The sequence below is a fragment of the Dromiciops gliroides genome, chromosome 1 (genome assembly GCF_019393635.1).
Source record: "Dromiciops gliroides isolate mDroGli1 chromosome 1, mDroGli1.pri, whole genome shotgun sequence".
NCBI lineage: Eukaryota > Metazoa > Chordata > Mammalia > Microbiotheria > Microbiotheriidae > Dromiciops > Dromiciops gliroides.
The window spans coordinates 335,305,885-335,325,990 of NC_057861.1; the positions used below are offsets into that span (position 1 = coordinate 335,305,885).

Here is a 20,106-nt window from a genome sequence, read left to right on the forward strand (position 1 = left end):
GCTGCAGGTCTGTTATTGGGACTTCTGATTGTATTATAAAAACAGCTTTTAAATAGGTGTCCCACTTTCAGATTAAAGTAATACATTAAAATGACAAATTCATTTAAAGGAGAACACTGTAGTTTGTTAGATCTTATATCATGTCTTTCATTCTGAGAGAATGTTGCTCTAAATGACAGAGTGTTTACTTTCTTATAGCAAGGATATGTCATTTCATTGGTGTGAGTACTCCCTCCATTGAGGCAGCCCCATTGGGCTAGCTGAGAGGAAGCACTGTCATAGGAGCAAAGTGGAGAAGGGTGCTCTTCCCTCTTGCCTTCCCTGAAGACTCTCAGGCAGTCTCAGCACCATCCAGTTGATGAGTGACTATGGGAATTCATACCGGTTGGATGAGCTGGGAGTCGTCAACTACAATCCTTCAGCAAGTTAGAGGAGCACTAGCTCTTACCATCTGCCTTGCTACTGCATCCTGAAGTCCTCTGGGCCTTACCCTCTGTGATGCTGCTGTGCCCTCCAGACCCCTGGCACTAATCTGATTTGCTGGAATGCCACAGGGACCCCTAGGCCTTGCCCTCTACCCTGCTATTGTGCCCTTAAGGCTTCTGAGTCTTTCCATCCATCCTAGATCTGAGCACTTTTATTTCTGTTATCTCTCCCAATTGGATTTTGAGCTCCTTGAGATCAAGGTCTAGGTTTTTTCTGTCTGTATCTCCAGCTTAGCATGTGGTGCTTAATAAATGCTTTTTTTGCTCAATTCACTTCTTCTACCATTTAGTAAAAGATCTCATATAACTTTTGTGGATTAAAGAATGTCATTATCCTGAGGGCAACCTGATGGTGAACCTCTCAGAACTTTATTAGGCAGATCCTAACATAAGAAGGTACATCACTGGTGCCATATTGGAAACATTTCCAGCCTAGAAAGAATCTGAGCATAGACTCTGGTGGCGTGGCCTTCAATTCAATAATCATTTATTAAGTATCAGGTACTAGAGATAAAAAAGACAAAAATGAAAGACCTTCTTTTAAAGGGTTTATGTTCTGTTGGGGGTAGTGGTGCTGAGACAACATATATGTGGGAAATGAAATACCAAGTTGTGGTAAAAAAAAAAATATGAAAGTTTTTAACAGTCGGTTAGGATAACTGAAAGACGCCAGTTTTTGAAGGACCACCCTTTCAGGGAGGAGACCAATGGCATGAGCTACGCATGCCAGTCCGCCTGCTGCGCACGTCAGACTGCCTGCTAGCACTCCACTTCCGGGGTGCGAGCTTAAAAGGCAAGGAGAGAACGGAAGTGGGACTTTTTTCCTGCTCTGCTGGTCTCCTGACTGCGCTGCACAGGCTGATGCTGACGAGAGTTCGACTGGGCCCGGCTCGCTGTTAGCAGCAGCATGCGCTTGACACGGTCTCTCTCTCTTGCCAAAGGTGGCCTTTGGCTTTTGGTGAGTTTTATACAGAATATAGACTAAGCTTAGACTTAAGACGATTTGTATTGTATTTCTACTTTCCTATCCTTCTAATCAACATCACCTTGTGACTACCATACAATAAAAGCTCTAACTAGAAAACCGGAAGTTTCTTCCATTTACTAGTCTGGGAGATAAATTAAGGGAAAGGTTAAAAAGGGGAGATTTATGATCTAATATCCAATTTTAAATCTCACAAAGTAGATACAAAGTAATTTCCAGGGGAGGGGAGTGGAAGGCACACATCTAATATTATGGGCAGTTGTGGTTTTTTTTTTTTTTAACCAAAGAATATAGGTTCCAGAGGAAACAATGGAGATATAGAATAAAATAGAATAGAGACTTGGAAAGAATGGGCCTGACATGGATGGATATGAGGAAGTGGTGTCCAGGAAGGAACTTGTCAACCTTAGCATTTATAATGCGGATTTGATTTTTTTTTTTTTTTTTTTTTTTTTGCAGGGCAATGAGGGTTAAGTGACTTGCCCAGTGTCACACAGCTAGTTAAGTGTCAAGTGTCTGAGGCTGAATTTGAACTCGGGTACTCCTGAATCCAAGGCCAGTGCTTTATCCACTGCGCCACCTAGCTGCCCCCGGATTTGATTTTTAATCTCTGAGCAGCCAGTAGAAGGGGGTGGAGTATATTATTATTCAGTTGGCAGGTATTTATTAAAGACTTACGATATGCCAAGTTAAGCTCAGGCAGCCATTTCTTGGTCTTGCCTGATGGTCAAGACAAGGATGAATGTAGTCCTGGGGCCTGGCTGGTTATGGAATCGTGAGGAGTAATTAAGATATTCACTATCCAATTACCAGCCTAATTAGCCCTGCCCTTCACTGTTAGGTATATAATTTATTTCAGAGTGCTGGGTTTGGGAGAATCTTTAGTCCTGGACTGGTAGCCATTGTGGAAGGGCAAGAGATGAGTTCTGGGTCACCTCCATATGGCCCCATTCCACCACCAGGAGAAGACAATATTTCTGTTAAATCCATATTTGGATGAGATATATCTAAGTATGCATTTTCTGTGCCATAATTAAAAGAAATATGAAAAACCTTCGGCTATCCATTAAATAGCTGGTTGTGTCCAAGGGTTCAGGGCCATCTGCAGAGAAGAGGGCATTAAATTAGAAAGCAGGATTATCAGGCATCTTGCCTTCACTACCAAAAATGTAATCAGGACGAAGTTTTCCTCACTGGTCCTGGGTTTGGGAATCTTACCTCAGGAGTATTTTTGCCAGCATCCTAAGCATAGGTGCAGATTAAAAGATGCCTAATCACCAAGGGAAGCTTGTTTACTAGCTGTTCAAAATATGCCCGGGTGACATGCTCAGTTGCCACAGCAACCAGCTGCTGCTCTAGGCTATTTCCTCAACTCCCTCTTTCCTTCCTGCCTCAGCAAGGTCTAATTTGCATTTCCCAACCTCCTCTTCACCTCCCTGGCCCTAGCCCGACTTCACACGCTGACAACTTTGAATGTGGCTCATCTTTTTTCTTTTGAAACTTCGTAAGCATTTGGGATCATCAAACACTGGTTTTTCCACAGTGCTCACTGGCAGACACCTTTCACAGCAGAGGCAGCATGATGCTGTCTGAAGGTTATTGTCTGTGGAGTCAGAGGAGCTGGGTTCAAGCCTTCCCACTCATGTTTGCTACCAGTGTGGCCTTGAGGAAGTCACTTAACCTCCTTTTACTTACTAATAAAATGAGGGAGTTGGTCTAGGTGGTTTCTGAGGTCCCTCCTAGCTCCAGACTTGTGATTCCTTTCTGCTTTAGGGCTGCTCTACCCAGCACCGCCACGGTCTTCTGGCTCTCCCTTTCCCTTTTTCCATATTTCATGGGTTAAGTTTGGGGGCCTCACCTAAAAGACACTTACTACAAAATGTAATTCTTCTTGTTCTGTTTCAAGGGTGTCAGCATGGATACTGTGAGTGAGAGTAAGGTAGTGACCCCTGACTTTAGCACAGGACCTATGGAAGCCACCCCCAAGCCATTGCCATTTAAGGATCCCAACTTTGTGGTAAGTGTTTGTGGTTGAATTTGTAACATACCTTAGAGATTCATTGAAATGGCTATTTAAGCTGAATGCTGATTTCCTTGAAGATTTTTATAATAAACATGCATTGTATATTTTCTTGGTAGATAAGGAAAAAGGATTTTCCGTTTCACACATGATCCAAAATTGCTTCAATGGAAGTTCAATGTTAATTTGGCAAGAAGATTGTGACTATCCTATGGAAAATAGAAAACCTTCCCATGCCCAAAATTAATATTCACTGAAGGATAATTTTTTTGATTATGTAAATGACCATATTTGTCATTTTGCACAAGAAAACTTGATTAAGAGAAAAAAATAAAAGAAAGTGAGAAATAGCATGCTTCAGTCTGTTCCATCAATATCAGTTCTTTCTTTGGAGGTGGATAGTATGTTTCTTTTTTTCCCCTCCAATTTTTAAACATTTTTATTTAAAGTTTTGAGTTCCAAACTCTGTCCCTTCCTCTTTTCCATTGTTTCTTCCCCCCCCTCCCCCCCTAAGCAATTACGTAAAACATTACCATAGTAATCATTTTGTAAGACTTGAATAAAAGGAAAAATGAAAGTGAAAAATAGCATGCTTGAGTCTATATTCAATCAATATCAGTTCTTTCTCTGGAGGTGGATAGTATGCTTCATCAGTAGTCCTTTGGGACTGTCTTGGATCATTGTATTGCTGAGAATAGCTAAGTCATTCCCAGTTCTTCATCAAACAATATTGCTGTCACTGTGCACAACGTTCTCCTGTTTCTGCTGACTTCACTATACATCATTTCATACATGTCTTTCCAAGCCTTTCTGAAGTCATCTTGCTTGTCATTTCTTATAGCACAATAATATTCCATCACCATCATATACCACAGTTTGAGCCTTTCCCCAATTGATGAGCATTCCTTTAATTTCCAATTCTTAGACACCACAAAAAAAGCTGCTATGAATATTTTTTTTACAAATAGGTCTTTTTCACAATGGAGGATTTTTTTTTTTTGAGTGGGGCAATGGGGGTTAAGTGACTTGCCCAGGGTCACACAGCTAGTAAGTGTCAAGTGTCTGAGGCCGGATTTGAACTCAGGTACTCCTGAATCCAGGGCCGGTGCTTTATCCACTGCGCCACCTAGCTGCCCCAATGGAGGATAATTTTAAGGGATTCCATTTAGGGTTAAATCTGAAATCATAATTCTTTTAATCACTTAATTTTTTTTTTGTCTTTTACATCCTCCAGTATACCTCTGCTCCCCACCCATACAGCCATCCTATATAATAAAATTTTAAGGAAAAAAAAAAGGATGAAGAAGAGGAAAAAAATCAGTAAAACTGACCAATAAAAAAAAGTCTGAAAATATATGGAGCATAACACATTTGTGCGACTCTTCAAAGGAGTGGGGTGGGAAGGTAGATCACTTTTAATGGTGTCCACAATGTTGCTCTTTTTTTAAATCTTATGAGAATCCTTGGCCTATCAATCATGTGTTGAATGACTAATCAATAAGCATTTATTTCCAGGCAATAAGCATAGGAGGAAAAAACAACAACATTCCCTACCTTTAGGAAGCTTATGTTCTAAATGAGGAGATAACATGTATACATATAAATAGATGCCAAAAACATAGAAGGTAATCTAGGAGAAGGTGCTGGCCTCTGGGAGTATCTTTATTTTTTCTATTAAAATAGAGGCTTTTATAGAATTTGAAATGTATGAGACCTTAAAATACAGGTAAAATGAGCTTGATGATGCCTCAGACTTGGTTCACTCTATGTTCAAACTTAACAACAAAGAAAAATTCTACTAATTTGTATGGGAAGACTTGTTAAAAATAATAATCATAGTTTATTCTTTTACATTAAAAAATGTTTAGCCCGTAACAAATCTGCCAATAATGACAGTAATTTTATTGGGTGGGCAAGAGTTCTTGCCAGCGCCCCAGCAATAATGCTTTGTATTAATGCTTGTATTTATCCCTTCTCTGGTTACTGTCCTTGTGTGTCATATAATATATTATTTATTTTTTAAATAAAGTATTTTATTTATTTTTTTCCCGTTACATGTAAAGATAGTGGGGCAGCTAGGTGGAACAGTGGATAGATAGAGCACCGGCCCTGGAGTCAGGAGTACCTGAGTTCAAATCTGGCCTCAGACACTTAACACTTACTAGCCGTGTGACCCTGGGCAAGTCACTTAACCCCAATTGCCTCCCTAAAAAACAAAAACAAAAAACATGTAAAGATAGTTCTCAACTTTTGTTTATACAAGCTTTCCAGTTTCAGATTTTTTTCTCCCTCCCTTCCCATATAATATATTCTTTTTTTTTTTTTTTTAGTGAGGCAATTGGGGTTAAGTGACTTGCCCAGGGTCACACAGCTAGTAAGTGTTAAGTGTCTGAGGCCGGATTTGAACCCAGGTACTCCTGACTCCAGGGCCGGTGCTCTATCCGCTGTGCCACCTAGCCGCCCCTATAATATATTCTTAATACCAGTTGAAAGGTTTTGGAAAATATGTTGAGCTTTTGGAGCTCTTGGAACATCCAAGTTCTTGTTTTGTTCTGAGGCCAGCTCCCAGGGTAGGGTGGAGTAGGGCGGGGCAGAGTCCTAGGCAATAATCATGGTGAAGTGGCTGGTCTAGGCAGGAACTGGGCTTTGGCAAGACGGCCTCTGGTTATCTTAAGTAGGGTGAGGGATCTTTGATTGTTCAGGGTAGAAGAACCAGAGGTGTCAGGTTTGGAGAGCTATCCTGATGGGAAGATGTGGGAGATAAGAGAAGTGTCTGGTGTCTATTGAATCTCAAGTAGGGTTGGAACAATGTCATCTTACAAACTCTCATCTTCTTGATCACTCTAGACTGACATTTTATTAAGGGAACATGCCGCATGTAAACCTGGTATTACTATTATTGTTGTTGTTGTTGTTGTTGTTATCATTATTATTATTATTTTGCCTCCTTAATTGCTATAGTCTTTGCGTCTGCTTCAGAATGGTGTCCTGTCATTTGACCTCCTCTGTCTGAAGGGCCTTGTTCTCCAGTTCGCCTAGTTCCTATTGATCTCCATGACAAACCTTCTGTAACTTCCATTTGGAAGCTTTGTCTTCACCTCTCCTTGTCCTAATCCTCTGGGTTCATTGCTCATCGTTTGAATATTTGTGCCCCTCCAAAACCTTTTTCTAAATATCAAGTGGATCAAAAAGGAAGCAAGATGTCGTTGAAAGAGAAGTCTTTTTGAAGTCAGAAGACCTGTCTCTGTTTTTTATGCCCGTGTAATTATGAAGAAGTCACTAGCAACTTTAGTTCTTCTGGGGCTGTGATTTCCCAGTAGAATGGAAGCTCTGTGAGGGTAGAAACTGGCATTTTTGGTTTTACATCTCTAGTGCCAGGCACAGTGCCTTCTGGTGCTAATGACTGTTGTTAGATTGATTCTGTGTTTTGCAGTCCTGTAGCATTGTGGGGAGACTGTCAGTGTTTGAAAATTTAGGCTTTTGCAGCTGGGAGCCATTTGGGATCATTGAAAGGGTTGTACAGGTTCCCAAATTCAATCCAGCTCACTTTTCTACTCCTTTTCAAACCTAGGCTCAGCTTATTGTCCACGTGCCATGTTTGTCCATGATATATGTGTGCTATTGGACTAGCTGAAGGTGCTATCTGTCCACCCACATGTCATAAACTGGGTAATATGGGGGAAAAGTAGAATGTTTTTTGTTAAATACATTGGCAGAAACTTGAGAATGTATTATACAGGGTTTTTCATTTAATAGAATTCTATATATCCTCATCAGTAAAGCAGCATGGGCTAAGGTTTGGAAGCAGGTTCATTTTTATAACATGAAGGTTACAGTGATATTCCTTGAAACAGGATTTTACCTGTAGCTAGAAATCATGCACGTAGCGATCAGTTTGTCAGTCTTGAGGATGGAAGTTCCGCATTAGCTCAGTCGGTTAGTTCACAGGGCTGGTGACACTGATGTTCATTTCCCACATGTGGTAGTTGGCTTGGCTCTCTTCCATTGCCTGACACTACAGCTGCAGTCAGGAATCAAAACAGGGACCAGGCAAGAAACTGTTACTTAGGATTAGTACAAATTCATTCCCACTAGGGGAAAAATAACTGTAAATATCTACACGTTGCTTTGATTGGGTCAGGCGCTGCATTCTTGTGTGTGAACAGAGACCTTCCCATTAAGTGAGAATTTTGGTAAAAACCAATTAAACGGTGAAGACAGTAACAACAACAACAACAACAACAACAAATTGTGAAGCATCTTCTGTGTGCAGAGCATTGTGACAGGCACTGGAAGACTCCCCAGGGGACCTTACCCAACAACATGCACTTTGTTCTGGGGAGCAGAACAAACCTGTCAGCGCCTGTCTTTTTACAATGGTGAGAGCTGTTAAAGCCAGGGAATGGGTAGACAGCCTCTGTTTCAGGATCACTCATTACAAATTGGTTCAGCTGTTGTTGTTGGTGACCCTACCTTTACTGGACCCCAACGGGCTGTTCCCAGTTTCTCAGCCTATGCACTTGCTTTCTACCTATTTCCTTATTTCCAACTTGAACCCTGCACACTGACCCCTGCCTGTGTAATCAAATTCTGCATCTTCCTGAGCCACACTGTCTAGTCAGGAACTCTGACTGCCGACCTGACCCATCTGCTCAACCTCTGTATCTAGCTTATTTGACCTCAGCTTTATCTTGGGTACTTGTGTGCCATTGCTGTACCAGTTCTTGCCTTCTTGCCTTGGCACCTCTTACCTGAATGCTTTGCCCTATACACTGCCATGCACCATTGGTTTAACCTATCTTGGCCCCTTTGGCCTGCTCTGTCTCTCTTGCTCTTGGTCTAGAGCTGACAGAAGCCAAGACAGAATTTATTTTGCCATTGAAACTTTTTTCGTACAAGTTGCTCATTGTTGCTGCTATTTGTGTTGACTTTCTGTTGTGAGCATATAACTGGTTTTAGCTTGTAGGACTTTAAGGTCATAGGAATATCCACTTCAGGTTTATTATTTATCCTTTCCTAAGAAAAGGGTTTTCCTTTATGTGGCTAGGCTAGTGAATTTTTAAAGTCAAACAGAACCTTCTCTTTTCTGTGACTGGAAAAGTAGAAGATTTAGGATAGTGGCAGCTAGAGAAAATGGATGCTCTTTAACAAATCCTTGTGAGAGCTGCTGGGTTGAGGAAAGGAAATATGTGCAGTTAAAAAATGTGTGTCAAAAAGCTGTGCCTCTTAGTCATTCCTAAATTAGGAAAAATATCACCCATGCTGGTGAGTGTTTAATTTATTTTATAGTTTGGACAGTTCATGTAAAAAAGAAAAAAAATATGATCCATACTGCTTGGGTATATCTTTGTCTGTAATTATAGTCTAGTAAAAGCCCCATTATCCAGCCAACTGACAAAGGGAAAAGCTGAAGAGAGTGGCATCTCGGATACCCTCCTAGGGGGAATCATCACTCAGGCAACCAAGAGATGCTGCTCCTCCCCAGAGCAGGGAGGGAAAGACTGCAGTGGAGGGCAGTGGGGGGCCTAGGAAAAGCCAGAGCAGCAGCGGAACAAGATGGGAAATGTGGAGAAAGAGCAGAGGAGAAGAAACAAGGCAAATGCTAAGCTCTCCAGAGCAGCACTAGGGAACAAGTGAACTGCAGCAGAGTCAGAGAGGCTATGAGCCGTAAGCCTTTCCTCTGCACTGAACTTTCAAGTGAGCTAGAAGCTAGAAGAGGACCTTGTAATAACAGAAATTATCATACAGGTTTGACTGAAATGCATGTTAAATCATGGTCCCATGAACAAATCAACTACAAATCTCAGTTAAACAGAATTTTGAATGACCATACCTCATTTCCTCAATATGTGAGATAACTACCCCATCTGTATTTTGGATGGATATCCTCATTCATCATCACTACCGTGGCCTCCTTGAAAGAGTAAGTTTAAAATATGTATGTGTGTGTGTGTGTGTGTGTGTGTGTGTGTGTTTATTTATTTTGGTGTGAGTTTTTTTGTTTTCTTTTGTTTTGGTGAGGCATTTGGGGTTAAGTGACTTGCCCAGGGTCACACAGATAGTTTCAAGTGTCTAAAGCTGGATTTGAACTCAGGTCCTCCCGAGTCCAGGGTCAGGTACTCTATCCACTGCAACGCCTAGCTGCCCCTTACATGAGGTTTTTTGTTTGTTTGTTTGTTTGTTTTGGGGCAATGAGGGTTAAGTGACTTGCCCAGGGTCACACAGCTAGTAAGTGTCAAGTGTCTGAGGCTGGATTTGCACTCAGGTCTTCCTGAATTCAGGGCTGGTGCTTTATCCACTGCGCCACCTAGCTGCCCCTGCCCTTGCATGAGTATTGAAAAATATTTGTTGCTTATGTTTTGTTAGGATCCAACAGACACTTCCTACTGAACACCGAAACAAATCCCCTTGGAAACAGTTCTGCAAAACTGCCTAATAGTGTGGTTGTCCATATTTGATGATTCTTGTCACTTTCTACTTCATGGATGATGTCAGTGATTTTTATGCTGTGGTACCAACATTGTCTCTTGTACTTGGCCTGAATGAAATTGGCTTTTAAGTGTAGATTTTAATTACATTGCTGTAACCCTTGTATGCATTGTTCTCTTGACTCTGCTCTCTTCATTCTGTATCAGTTCATGCAGGTCTTCCTGTTTCTGAATTTTTCACATTTGCGCTCCCTCCCAGCTTGCAGGATCACAGGTCTAGAGCTGGAAGGAGTCTCAGAAATCATTTTCTCATTTTACAGATGAGGGTACTAGAGACCAAGATCACAGAGACCAGCTCATCTGACTAATATTACATTGTATTGCTATGCCTTAGTTCATTTAGCCATTTTTCAGTCACTTGACAGGCATTTATTAGGTGCCTCCTCAACGATGGGCTTTAAGAATACAACAACAAATGTGAAACAGACCTTGCCCTCAAGAAGGAGACAGCAGGGCAGCTAGGTGATGCAGTGGTAAAGCACCGGCCCTGGAGTCAGGAGGACCTGAGTTCAAATCTGGCTTCAGACACTTGATACTTACTAGCTGTGTGACCCTGGGCGAGTCACTTAACCCTCATTGCCCCACCAAAAAAAAAAAAAAAAGGAGACGACACCCATATGAGTATAAGACATATACAAGTCAAATACAAGGCAATCTTGGAGATGAAGATACTAACAGTTGGGGGCCCAGGAAAGGCCTCCCAAAATATGTGGCACTTGAGCCAAGTCTTAAAAGGAAGCCAGTAATTCTGAGAGGAGAAAGCGAGGAGAGAAAGGATTCCAAATATGGGGACCGCCAATGCAGGAGTCACAAAGATGGCGGATGGAGCAGTGTGAGGAATGGCAAGTAAAGCAGGATGGTTGACCAATAGACTGTGTGTAAGAAGACAGGAAATGGAGGAAGGGACCAGGTTGTGGAGAATTTAAAACTCCAAGTAGAGTGTACACCATGATCCTAGAGTAAGAGGGAGCCATTCAGGTTTTTGAGTAGGGGAATGACATACACATGTCTGTACTTGAGGAAAACTACTTGGGAGCTGTGGAGAGGATGGACTCAAGTCCAGAGTGTAGGACACAGAGAAGGATGGAGCAGAAAGAGTCTGAGGAGAGGTCAGGAGAGTAGGGGCTATCTGTTGGAGAAGACGGGAAGGGCTGATATCCAGCCTACGTGAAGAAGAATTGTCCTCCTGAAAAGGACCATGTCTTCCTCTGGAGACTGGAATAAAGGAGGAAATAGTGGGGAATGAAGGCAAAGGGTGGTGAGGTGAGGAAGAGGGAAGAGGAAGCTCTTGGAGAACGCCCCGTGTTCTCCAAAATATATGAGATGGGATCTTCAGCTGAAAGGGCTGGGTGATGAAAAGCTGTGGGAGGCTTGAGGGAAGAAGAGAAATTTGGAAACAGCTGTTGTGGTCATCAGGATAGACAGTTGACTAGAGGGGAATAAAATAACTGCCTTAACCAATCATTGAACACGCATTCTGTTTCCAGCTTTTTGTTATTACAGATACTTTTTGTATTAGTTTTGGTAAGCGGTATGGATAATTGCTGGTTCCTTTTACTTTTAGTCTTTACTGAAGGTCTAACAATAAGGATTGGCCAGCCATTGAGATTATTGGTCATTAAATAGAAATGTTTTTCTTGCTATGATTCTTGAGGGATATCATAAATGAATCCATAATAATCATATTTGATCATTCACATTGGATTTATTGTTGGTACCAGATTTTCATCACCGGCTAGCTTTGAAAATGCAAAATGACTTTTTTTTTTGATGCCAACATTGTGTTCAATTACTTCTTTTCCAATTTTTTTTTTGTTTCATTCATAAAAGAAAAATACCATTGATGGCATTTTGCAGGCTCATGTATGTTTTTAGGATCTCTCAAAATTTGCAAGTGAGATACTTACACCCAAAGAGTTTACTTGCTCTTTTAGCTTTAACTCTGTGGTAAATGATTTTAATGTGGTGGGAAATTCCTGTGGTATGGAAGTTAGCAGTATTGGACTAAGCGGTGTCTCCTTGTCTTTCCATTTGCATGTTAAAAGTGCACTTTTATCTCCTCAGAATCTCCAGCAAACTAGTTTTAACAGTCCAAAAGTTTAACAGTCATTAAAGTGTACAATGCACTATTTCTTAAATTAATCTGGGTAACAACAGATGGTTGACAAAATGAAAAATGCATCCCCTTCCCCTCAGTGTCTGTTCAGTTTGAAGAAAAATCAGTGAAGATGGCGCTTTGAGAAGGTGATGCTTCTAACACCTGTTTGTCGTTCCAGCACTCGGGCATCGGGGGAGCCATGGCAGGCAAGAAGAACAGGACCTGGAAGAACCTAAAACAGATTCTTGCTTCTGAAAGGGCATTGCCATGGCAACTCAACGATCCTAGCTGTGTGTGGTTTGGATACTTTGCATGTATTTATAGGTGATATTCCCATAAGTAAATGTCTTAAAACAAACCCAAATTATTTTTGTATGTCTGTACCACCATTGATAAACAAATTCCGATTTTAAAACAGTGCAACTGGCAGACTTAGATCTCTTTAGCATTTTATGGTAGTGGTCTGTAAGGAGAATGTGTATATTCACATGTATGTAAAGTGTTTGGTAAAACTTAAAGCCCTGTATTTGTGTCAGCTAAGCGTATGCCTACAGTTATACACAATTGGTTTTGGTCCCCAAATAACTGATTATAGAGCTCACTCAGCAGCAGTCACCTGCTCTTTATATAGTGGCTAGTGAGTTCTCTTTTACTAGAAAGATGACTTGTTAGGAATTCATGCTCTGAGTGAGGGTTAAAATAATAACTTCCAAGGTCTCTTCTAATTTTGTGGTTCTGGGTTTTTGTTTTTTGTTTTGGTCAGACTTAACATTTCATTACAGCCTAGGGTAGTATGTGCCGACATAATGTGGTTCTGTATTACCTGGGCATATTTTAAAAATAAAAATCTGTTTTGCTCTTCCATTTTGTTCTAAAATAGAATGGGATCCCACTTTAATGGCTGTTTTGGAGCATAGATTGACTCCCACCTTGTAGAATAACAAACCATGTTATGTCAGGTGTAGCCTGCCTGAAGTGGATTTGTCCTGGAGACATGACTTAAGCTGTATCATACTTGAGTCTAGGTAATAAGATGTATCATGAGGCCCTCTTCTACCGCTTCTGAATATACAGTATAGATAATAAGCTTATATTATGCTTCACTCCGGCTCTCTGCCAGGACATTTATTCCAACAAACTACCTTGAAGCTGCCTATAAGATTCCAGATATCTGAATGAAAATTAAAATTCCAGTGACTGAATATTGATTTATAGTGCTGTTAAACATTCTGATGTTCTAAAACATCTTAAAGATGGATAGAATCTTCCATTTTAAAAAAATCTTACTTTGAGCTTAGATTTTAGCTGGAGAGAATAGGAGAAGAGATTCAAGTTAGCAGATCTTTCTCATTTCCTCATTATAGTACTTTAAGGGAATATAGGAGTACAATGTGGAAGAGTGTAACTGGTCTTGGAACTAGCCCTTAGTGAATCAGTGTATAATAACCGAGGAAATTTCATGGTCTTGCTAGCCTGTGTGCGTCCTTCACATTTTTTCTTAGTCCCTAGAGAGTCTTATAAGTGTGTAATAATTTAACTAAATTTTATGAGTCTTGTTAATATTTGGAAAGCACTTATGTCTTTTTTCTCCTTTTAGACTTCAGTATAGATGCTCCCCCTTCCTTTAAACCAGCCAGGAAGTATTCTGATATTTCAGGACTTGTTGTAAGTATTAATTGATGTCTATATCTAAAACTGGCAAAATTCCCTGAGTGGTATCTGCTTAGACAGTCTATCCTTCCTGTGTGAAAATGACATTGTTGCCTATGCCAGTAAGACACTTACTTTGTTCTGCTCTAGTGCCTTACCAAGAAGTAGGGATGAGACTCAGCTTTTGATGACTGTCCCCTAGAAGCAGGGTGTGGAAAGACTTTGGGTATAGCCTTTGTGATGAGGACCAGCCAAGCTAAATTTAGAGAGTCTGGTCACCAAGAAGACTGACCACTAACTAGGTGATGAATTTTTTTCTGCCACGGCAATTCATGAAACAGCCTACTCAGGCATAGGCGGCCTTGTTTTTTGTATCTTTGGAGGAGTCGCGTCACATAATTGAAATCACAGATCCTTGAAACAAACCACACGTTTATAAGATTGCCCTAACCATGAAAAACAGCCTGATTGAATGCAGAGAGAGACAGGAAGTGTGTTGTTGGTACCCTCTTCACTTATGTGCAACAAACTGGAGCAGGGCACTGGAGTGGATGGAGTATAGGACTGGTAGTCAGATAATCAGAGTTTGAATCCTACCTCATACACTTGGTAGCTGGGGGACCTTGGGAAAGGCCCTTATACCTTTCTGAGCCTCAGTTTCCTCTTTTGTAAAATGAAGAGGATGATGAACTAAATGACCTAGCTTTAAATACATTATCCTGGGAGATTGGGGCATTTGTCCCAACTCTTTCACTGCTTCTCTGTGGGATGGCACACGAGTCAGTTATGGTCTTTGGGTCTCCACTGCTTCAGCTGTGAAATGGGAGTAAGAATACCCCAGCCATGTAAAGACAAAGACCTGAAGCAGCTCATCTTTGAAGGCGCTTTCCATTCTAAGAGGGACAGTTCTGTGGGGGTTACCCAGAGGAGTGAATGTTTGTAGAGAGGGCAGCCTCACCAAAAGATCATTGGGCTCCCTGTGCCTTACATTCAGTGAGATGGCTCCCCTTTGCCTTTTGTTTTACTGGTGTCTTTTATTTGACAGAGGAGCTACTTCTCAGCAATCATGCAAACGCCCCACCAATTACATGACCTAAAAACAATTATGTTTGGAAACATTCATTAAAACTTTTTTTTCTGTCAGTATGCATTTATTAAATATTTGCCTTGTGCCAGGCACTGTGCCAAGTGCTAGGATTACAAAGAAAAAAAACCACCACAGTGCCTGTCCTCAAGGAGCTTCTATTCTAATGGGAAAGAGAATAGGTACATAAATATACCAGATTGGGGTTGTAGTTATTTTGTCCTTTGTTCTGGAAGAGGACCATGACATCAGGGTGATGTCATGACTTGTACTGAATTGGATTTAAGTGAGGGAGGGCTGTGCAAGGTCACTAGCCTCACTCTCTACTCAAGAGCCATCTGGGTCCTGTGGCAAGAGATACATCAGGACGACTGAAGATGGCCCCGGATGTTTGAGGCAATCAGGGTTAAGTGACTTACCCAGGGTCACACAGCTAGTAAGTGTCAAGTGTTTGAGGCCAAATTTGAATTCAGGTCCTTCTGACGCCAGGGCCAATACTCTATCCACTGTGCCACCTAGCTGGCAGCTGGCCCTCGAGTTGGGAGGACCTGAATTCAAGTGAGACCTCAGATACTTATTAGCTGTGTGATCCTGGACTTAACCCCAGTTGCCTTTAAAAAAAAATCTGGGGCCATCTCCAGTCGTCCTGATAGATATCTTGCCACTGGACCCAGATGGCTCTGGAGGAGAGAGTGAGGCTGGTGACTTTGTATATGCCAGATGCATAGAAAATAGATGGAAGGTAACCTTGAAGTCCCTTGTAGCTGAGGAGACCAGGAACCTTAACCCTTCTTGGTCTCAGTTTCCTCATCTACTAGAGTACCTATCACTTTCTACTTTTATAGATTATTATTTGTTAACAGAGAGGAATTATGCTTTAACTTTAGTAATTTAATAACAGTATTGTCTGTTGTTTTTTATCTAACTTTTGTAAAACTATATCTTCATCATTGCTATACATTTAGTGACTTTTAAAATCTCTTAGTAGGGAAACAAGTGCATTATTGCATTGGCATTGCTCATTCAGGTCATTATCTGACTTGTACAGGATGGGTCAAAAGTCACGAAAGGGTTTCAATATTTAATAACTCCTTTATTTTAAATTTATAATACTGTGGCATCACATACGGTATGTCTAGGAAATGAATTTACATTATGTGTGAAAAATCAAGTTTTGTAAATGGCAAAACAATAAAGAAAAAATAATTTTCAAAAAGTTATTAAAACATCATAACTTGGGACAGCTAGGTGGCACAGTGGATAAAGCACCAGTCTTGGATTCAGGAGGACCTGAGTTCACTTGACACTAGTTGTGTGACCTTGGGCAAGTCACTTAACCCTCATTCCCCCACAAAAAAAACAAAAAAAATAATGACTTTTGACTTTTGGTCCACCCTGTATTAAGAGAGTATTCAATCCTTTTTAAAAATCAGCATTTCAGTTATGCAGAAGACTAAAAGTAGAGGAAAGAATTGGACCAATTATTTTTGAAATGCATACATGTTACTGTTGAAGTTCTTAAAAAGCCATTACCCTTTGACTGTTTGTGGTTTAGATATTTAATTTCCCTGATGGAGATAGTGTATAATATGTAGGGAGAAGAACACTGGTCTGGGAGGCACTAGAGGTTTTAATCCTGTATGTGCCACCAATTAGCTCTCGTACCCACAGGCAGGTCACATAATCTTTCTGGGCCTCAGTGTCCTCATCTGTAAAAGGAAGAGGTTAGACAAGATTATTTTAAGACTCCTTCCCAGATCTTTTTGAAATTTGGCTTTTTAACCTATCACTATTATTAAAAAAAAAAGAAGTAATCCAATTGTTGTGTGGATAAAGATTATTCATATGCTTTAAATTTTATGTCTTGCATCAAATATAGGAGTCTGTTTCCATAGGAACTGACCGAAATACATACATAAGTTTCATATGTGATAATATATCGGTGGTACTGATTTTGCTTATAAAAATGTTTGTTAGAACTTTAGAAGTAGTTACTTATTTTTGTTGTTATTCTGATAGTTGCCCCCAGAAAGCAGAATACTTTACAAAAATGTCTTAAGTATTTAAAAGTGACAAGCTGTGAAGTTTGGGTCAGGGTTTTTACATCAGAATTTTTCTTTCTTTTTCTTCTCTCTCTCTCTCTCTCTCTCTCTCTCTCTCTCTCTCTCTCTCTCTCTCTCTCTTTCTGTTTTTTTTTGTGAGTCAATCGTGGTTAAGTGACTTGCCCAGAGTCCCAAAAGCCAGTAAGTGTCAAGTGTTGAGGCTGGATTTGAACTCAGGTCCTCCTGACTCCAGAGCCAGTGCTCTATCCACTATGCCACTAGCTACCCCTACATCCGAGTTTTAAGACCCTGATTAGAGCAGATTCAGAAGGGAGTCCTTCTTTTTGGCTAAATACTGATTCTGGTTATCCTAATGAAATGGTGGTTGAAATCTTTCTAATTAACATTTAAGTCAAGGGTCTATGGTCATTTCAACAAATTTTTATTTACTAAGCGCTTTGGGAGACTTAGAAGGAGAAAGACATAATTCCTGTTCTCATGAAGCTTATAGTCTGGTAGGGGAGAGAGTAATGTATGCCAATCATTATATCATTATAATCCAAGATGATAATGTGAAAATGCATTATGAGATGGATGAAATGCTTGTTAGTTCAAAAAGGGCCACGCAGGGGATTCGAAAATGATAGAAAGAGGTGACAATTAAACTCTATCTTGACTATGAACAAAAATTGGGCAGGTATATTTGTCCAATATCCAGTGAATAGTGTCATACTAATTCAACTCTTTTACCAGAAGTCTTTCTCTTAATTAGTACAAGATCACATAACTGTTTAAACCTGATATAATATCACAAAATGAACATCAGTATGTCTGGAGCCGAAGAGTTAGGAACACATGTCATATAAAGTATAATCATCAGATTAGGAAAGTCTGTGTCCTCATCTTAGACCCTAAAATTTTGGGTAAATAAATTCTACTAATTAGCTAGTGAAGCTATAACATACCAATTAATTACCTTCAGTAGGGAGTAGTTAGTATTTCTCTAGTTAAGCTCTGCTTAAAACCAAAAGGATGTTAGAGTATGGTGAAAGAAGAAACCTGGACCCCACAAAACCTTAAAAACCAGCATTTTTTTCATATGAAGCATTTATAGAGAAATTTATATAAAATATGATGTTTGGTATTTTTTATTGCTGCCCATTTTCCAGATAGGGTATAGTGATACAGAGAAGGCCAAGTAATTTAAGCAGTTGAGGGAAATTCTCAGAGGCAGAAGAATAGACTTTTCATTGATTGAAGACCATTGGTTTCAGCTCGATTATTCCTTTGTCAGCTAAATCACTCTTATCTTATGCTCATTCTCAGATAACCTACATTGGAGCAGATATTCCATGCAAGAAATTTAAAATGTTTTATAATTTTTTTTTTCAGAAGGGAGGATGACATGTTTTATCTTGAAATTTTCAAGAGAAGCTTCTTGTGAGCTAGATAGGAAAATGGGTATTATCTCAGTCTTGCAGACAGCAAAGCAAAAGCAGAAAGAGAGGAAGGGACGTGATGTATATGGCTGGGGAATAAAGATCTGAGTCATAATGGCTTCTTATTCTCCTAATGAGAAACATTGCTAGGAGCCTGTTGGTAGTTTCTCCCTTGCAAAGCCCTAAATGATTAACTAGCCTTGGGTGGATTAATGAATCTCTACTTAAACGAACAATTTAGTACTTTCTCAGTGGCAATATAAAACATTCATGTATATACATTCAATTTTAAAAATAGATTTTAAAGATAATTTGCACTTTTAACTTTTTTACATAGATATTTCTTTGATTTATTCATCGTTAATGTTTCTCTTCCAGGCAAACTATACAGATCCACAGAGCAAGTTAAGATTCAGCACCATTGAAGAGTTTGCTTACATTCGGATGCTCCCTTCAGATGTAGTTACAGGCTACCTGGCCCTGAGAAAGGCCACAAGCATAGTCCCCTAAGCCTGTGGAATTTTCTGAGAGGAAGCATGGACCTCTTTCAAAGGCAGACTTGGACTCAAGATTTGTTTCCAGGAACATTCATATTGTTGTCAATCTGAAAATGCCAGTATTGTGCCTTGGAAAGAATGTTTGGTTTTAATATAATTTAAGATTTTTCTTTATTTGCTTTTTTAGAAGTTTGACATTTTCAGCTAAATTAAATACTAGCACATTTTGGGTTTGCCCCAAGTATTTGACAAGGAAAATGTATAAAACATCACTTTTTATTTATTTCAGTAGTTGGTTCAGCCCAAACAGTTCTTTGAATTTTTGCCCCCCAATACATGCTAGCTTTCTTATATAACACCATAACATTCTCTATATAATTAAAAATCAGTGTTATTAATGTCTTTTGTTCCCTCTCCCTCCCCCAATTGAAACCTTTATTTTAACAAAGAAAATATGGTAAGCAAAAACAATGGATACACAGTGATCACAACTGACGATGTATCAGATATTCTGCCTTCACAGGCTCCCACTTCCACCAGGACGAGAGACCACACAGTTCCACACCTGTTCTTATGAAATATTATTGGTTTACACTTGCTCATAGCTTGGCTTCCCTTTAATGATCTTTTTAATGATATTTTCATGTCCCTTGTTTTAGTCATAGCAATTTATATCATTTTTAAATAGGTCATGTAGGAGCCCCAAAGTTTTCATCGTTCTTGGGATTGGATACTGGATACCTTCTCAGTTCTTTCTCTTGAGAACACTGTGTTCTAATCCCCCTACTTTGGTAGGAATGTAGAAAACTTTGAGCTGGTCCAGAACAGAGATGTCCAACATCAGCCCGCCAGCTCCTGCCCATAACACCCCCATATGCAGCCTGAACCAGATTGAAATGTGATTGAGACATATCTAACAAAGTAAATAAGAATGCAGTAAAACAAAGATAACATGACATTTTAAAACCTAAGTCCACGGGCAGCCTGCAGTGAATCTTAGGCATGGACCAGAACCATTTCCATTTGAGTTTGACATCACTGGTCTAGAGTAGAACCCTAAAAATGATTAAAGAACTAAAAACCAGTAACAAAAGAAATGTCCAAAGCAGAAATTTAGCGGGAATCAGAAGTCTGTGAATTTTATTTTTAACTTTTAATAAAATATAATAGATATTTCAATATCATGGGTTTCCTTTATAATCCTATGTATTTTATGTATTTTAAAATACTATTCTGAGGAGAGGTCCATAGGCCTCACCTTCAAAAAGGGACCATGACACACACACACAAAGATTACAAACCCCTGGTCTAAAGGGAT

General features: G+C 39.9%; 1 protein-coding gene across 3 annotated transcripts in view; it reads left to right on the forward strand.

Moving 5' to 3' along the window:
• INO80C (INO80 complex subunit C) overlaps nucleotides 1-18,809 on the forward strand; it is a 57,272-nt gene extending 38,463 nt beyond the window's left edge. Inside the window, exons 1-5 of one of the 3 annotated variants that reach the window (XM_043976953.1) lie at nucleotides 2,907-2,974; nucleotides 3,377-3,487; nucleotides 12,255-12,366; nucleotides 13,674-13,741; nucleotides 18,670-18,809. In XM_043976953.1, the coding sequence (XP_043832888.1) occupies nucleotides 3,386-3,487; nucleotides 12,255-12,366; nucleotides 13,674-13,741; nucleotides 18,670-18,801 (414 nt within the window). In that variant the 5' untranslated portion in view covers nucleotides 2,907-2,974; nucleotides 3,377-3,385 and the 3' untranslated portion in view covers nucleotides 18,802-18,809. Of the gene's footprint in view, nucleotides 1-2,906; nucleotides 2,975-3,376; nucleotides 3,488-12,254; nucleotides 12,367-13,673; nucleotides 13,742-18,669 lie in introns of those variants that run through there. The other 2 variants (XM_043976951.1, XM_043976952.1) reach the window with 2 other exon arrangements.
• The last annotated feature ends 1,297 nt before the right edge of the window (nucleotides 18,810-20,106 follow it).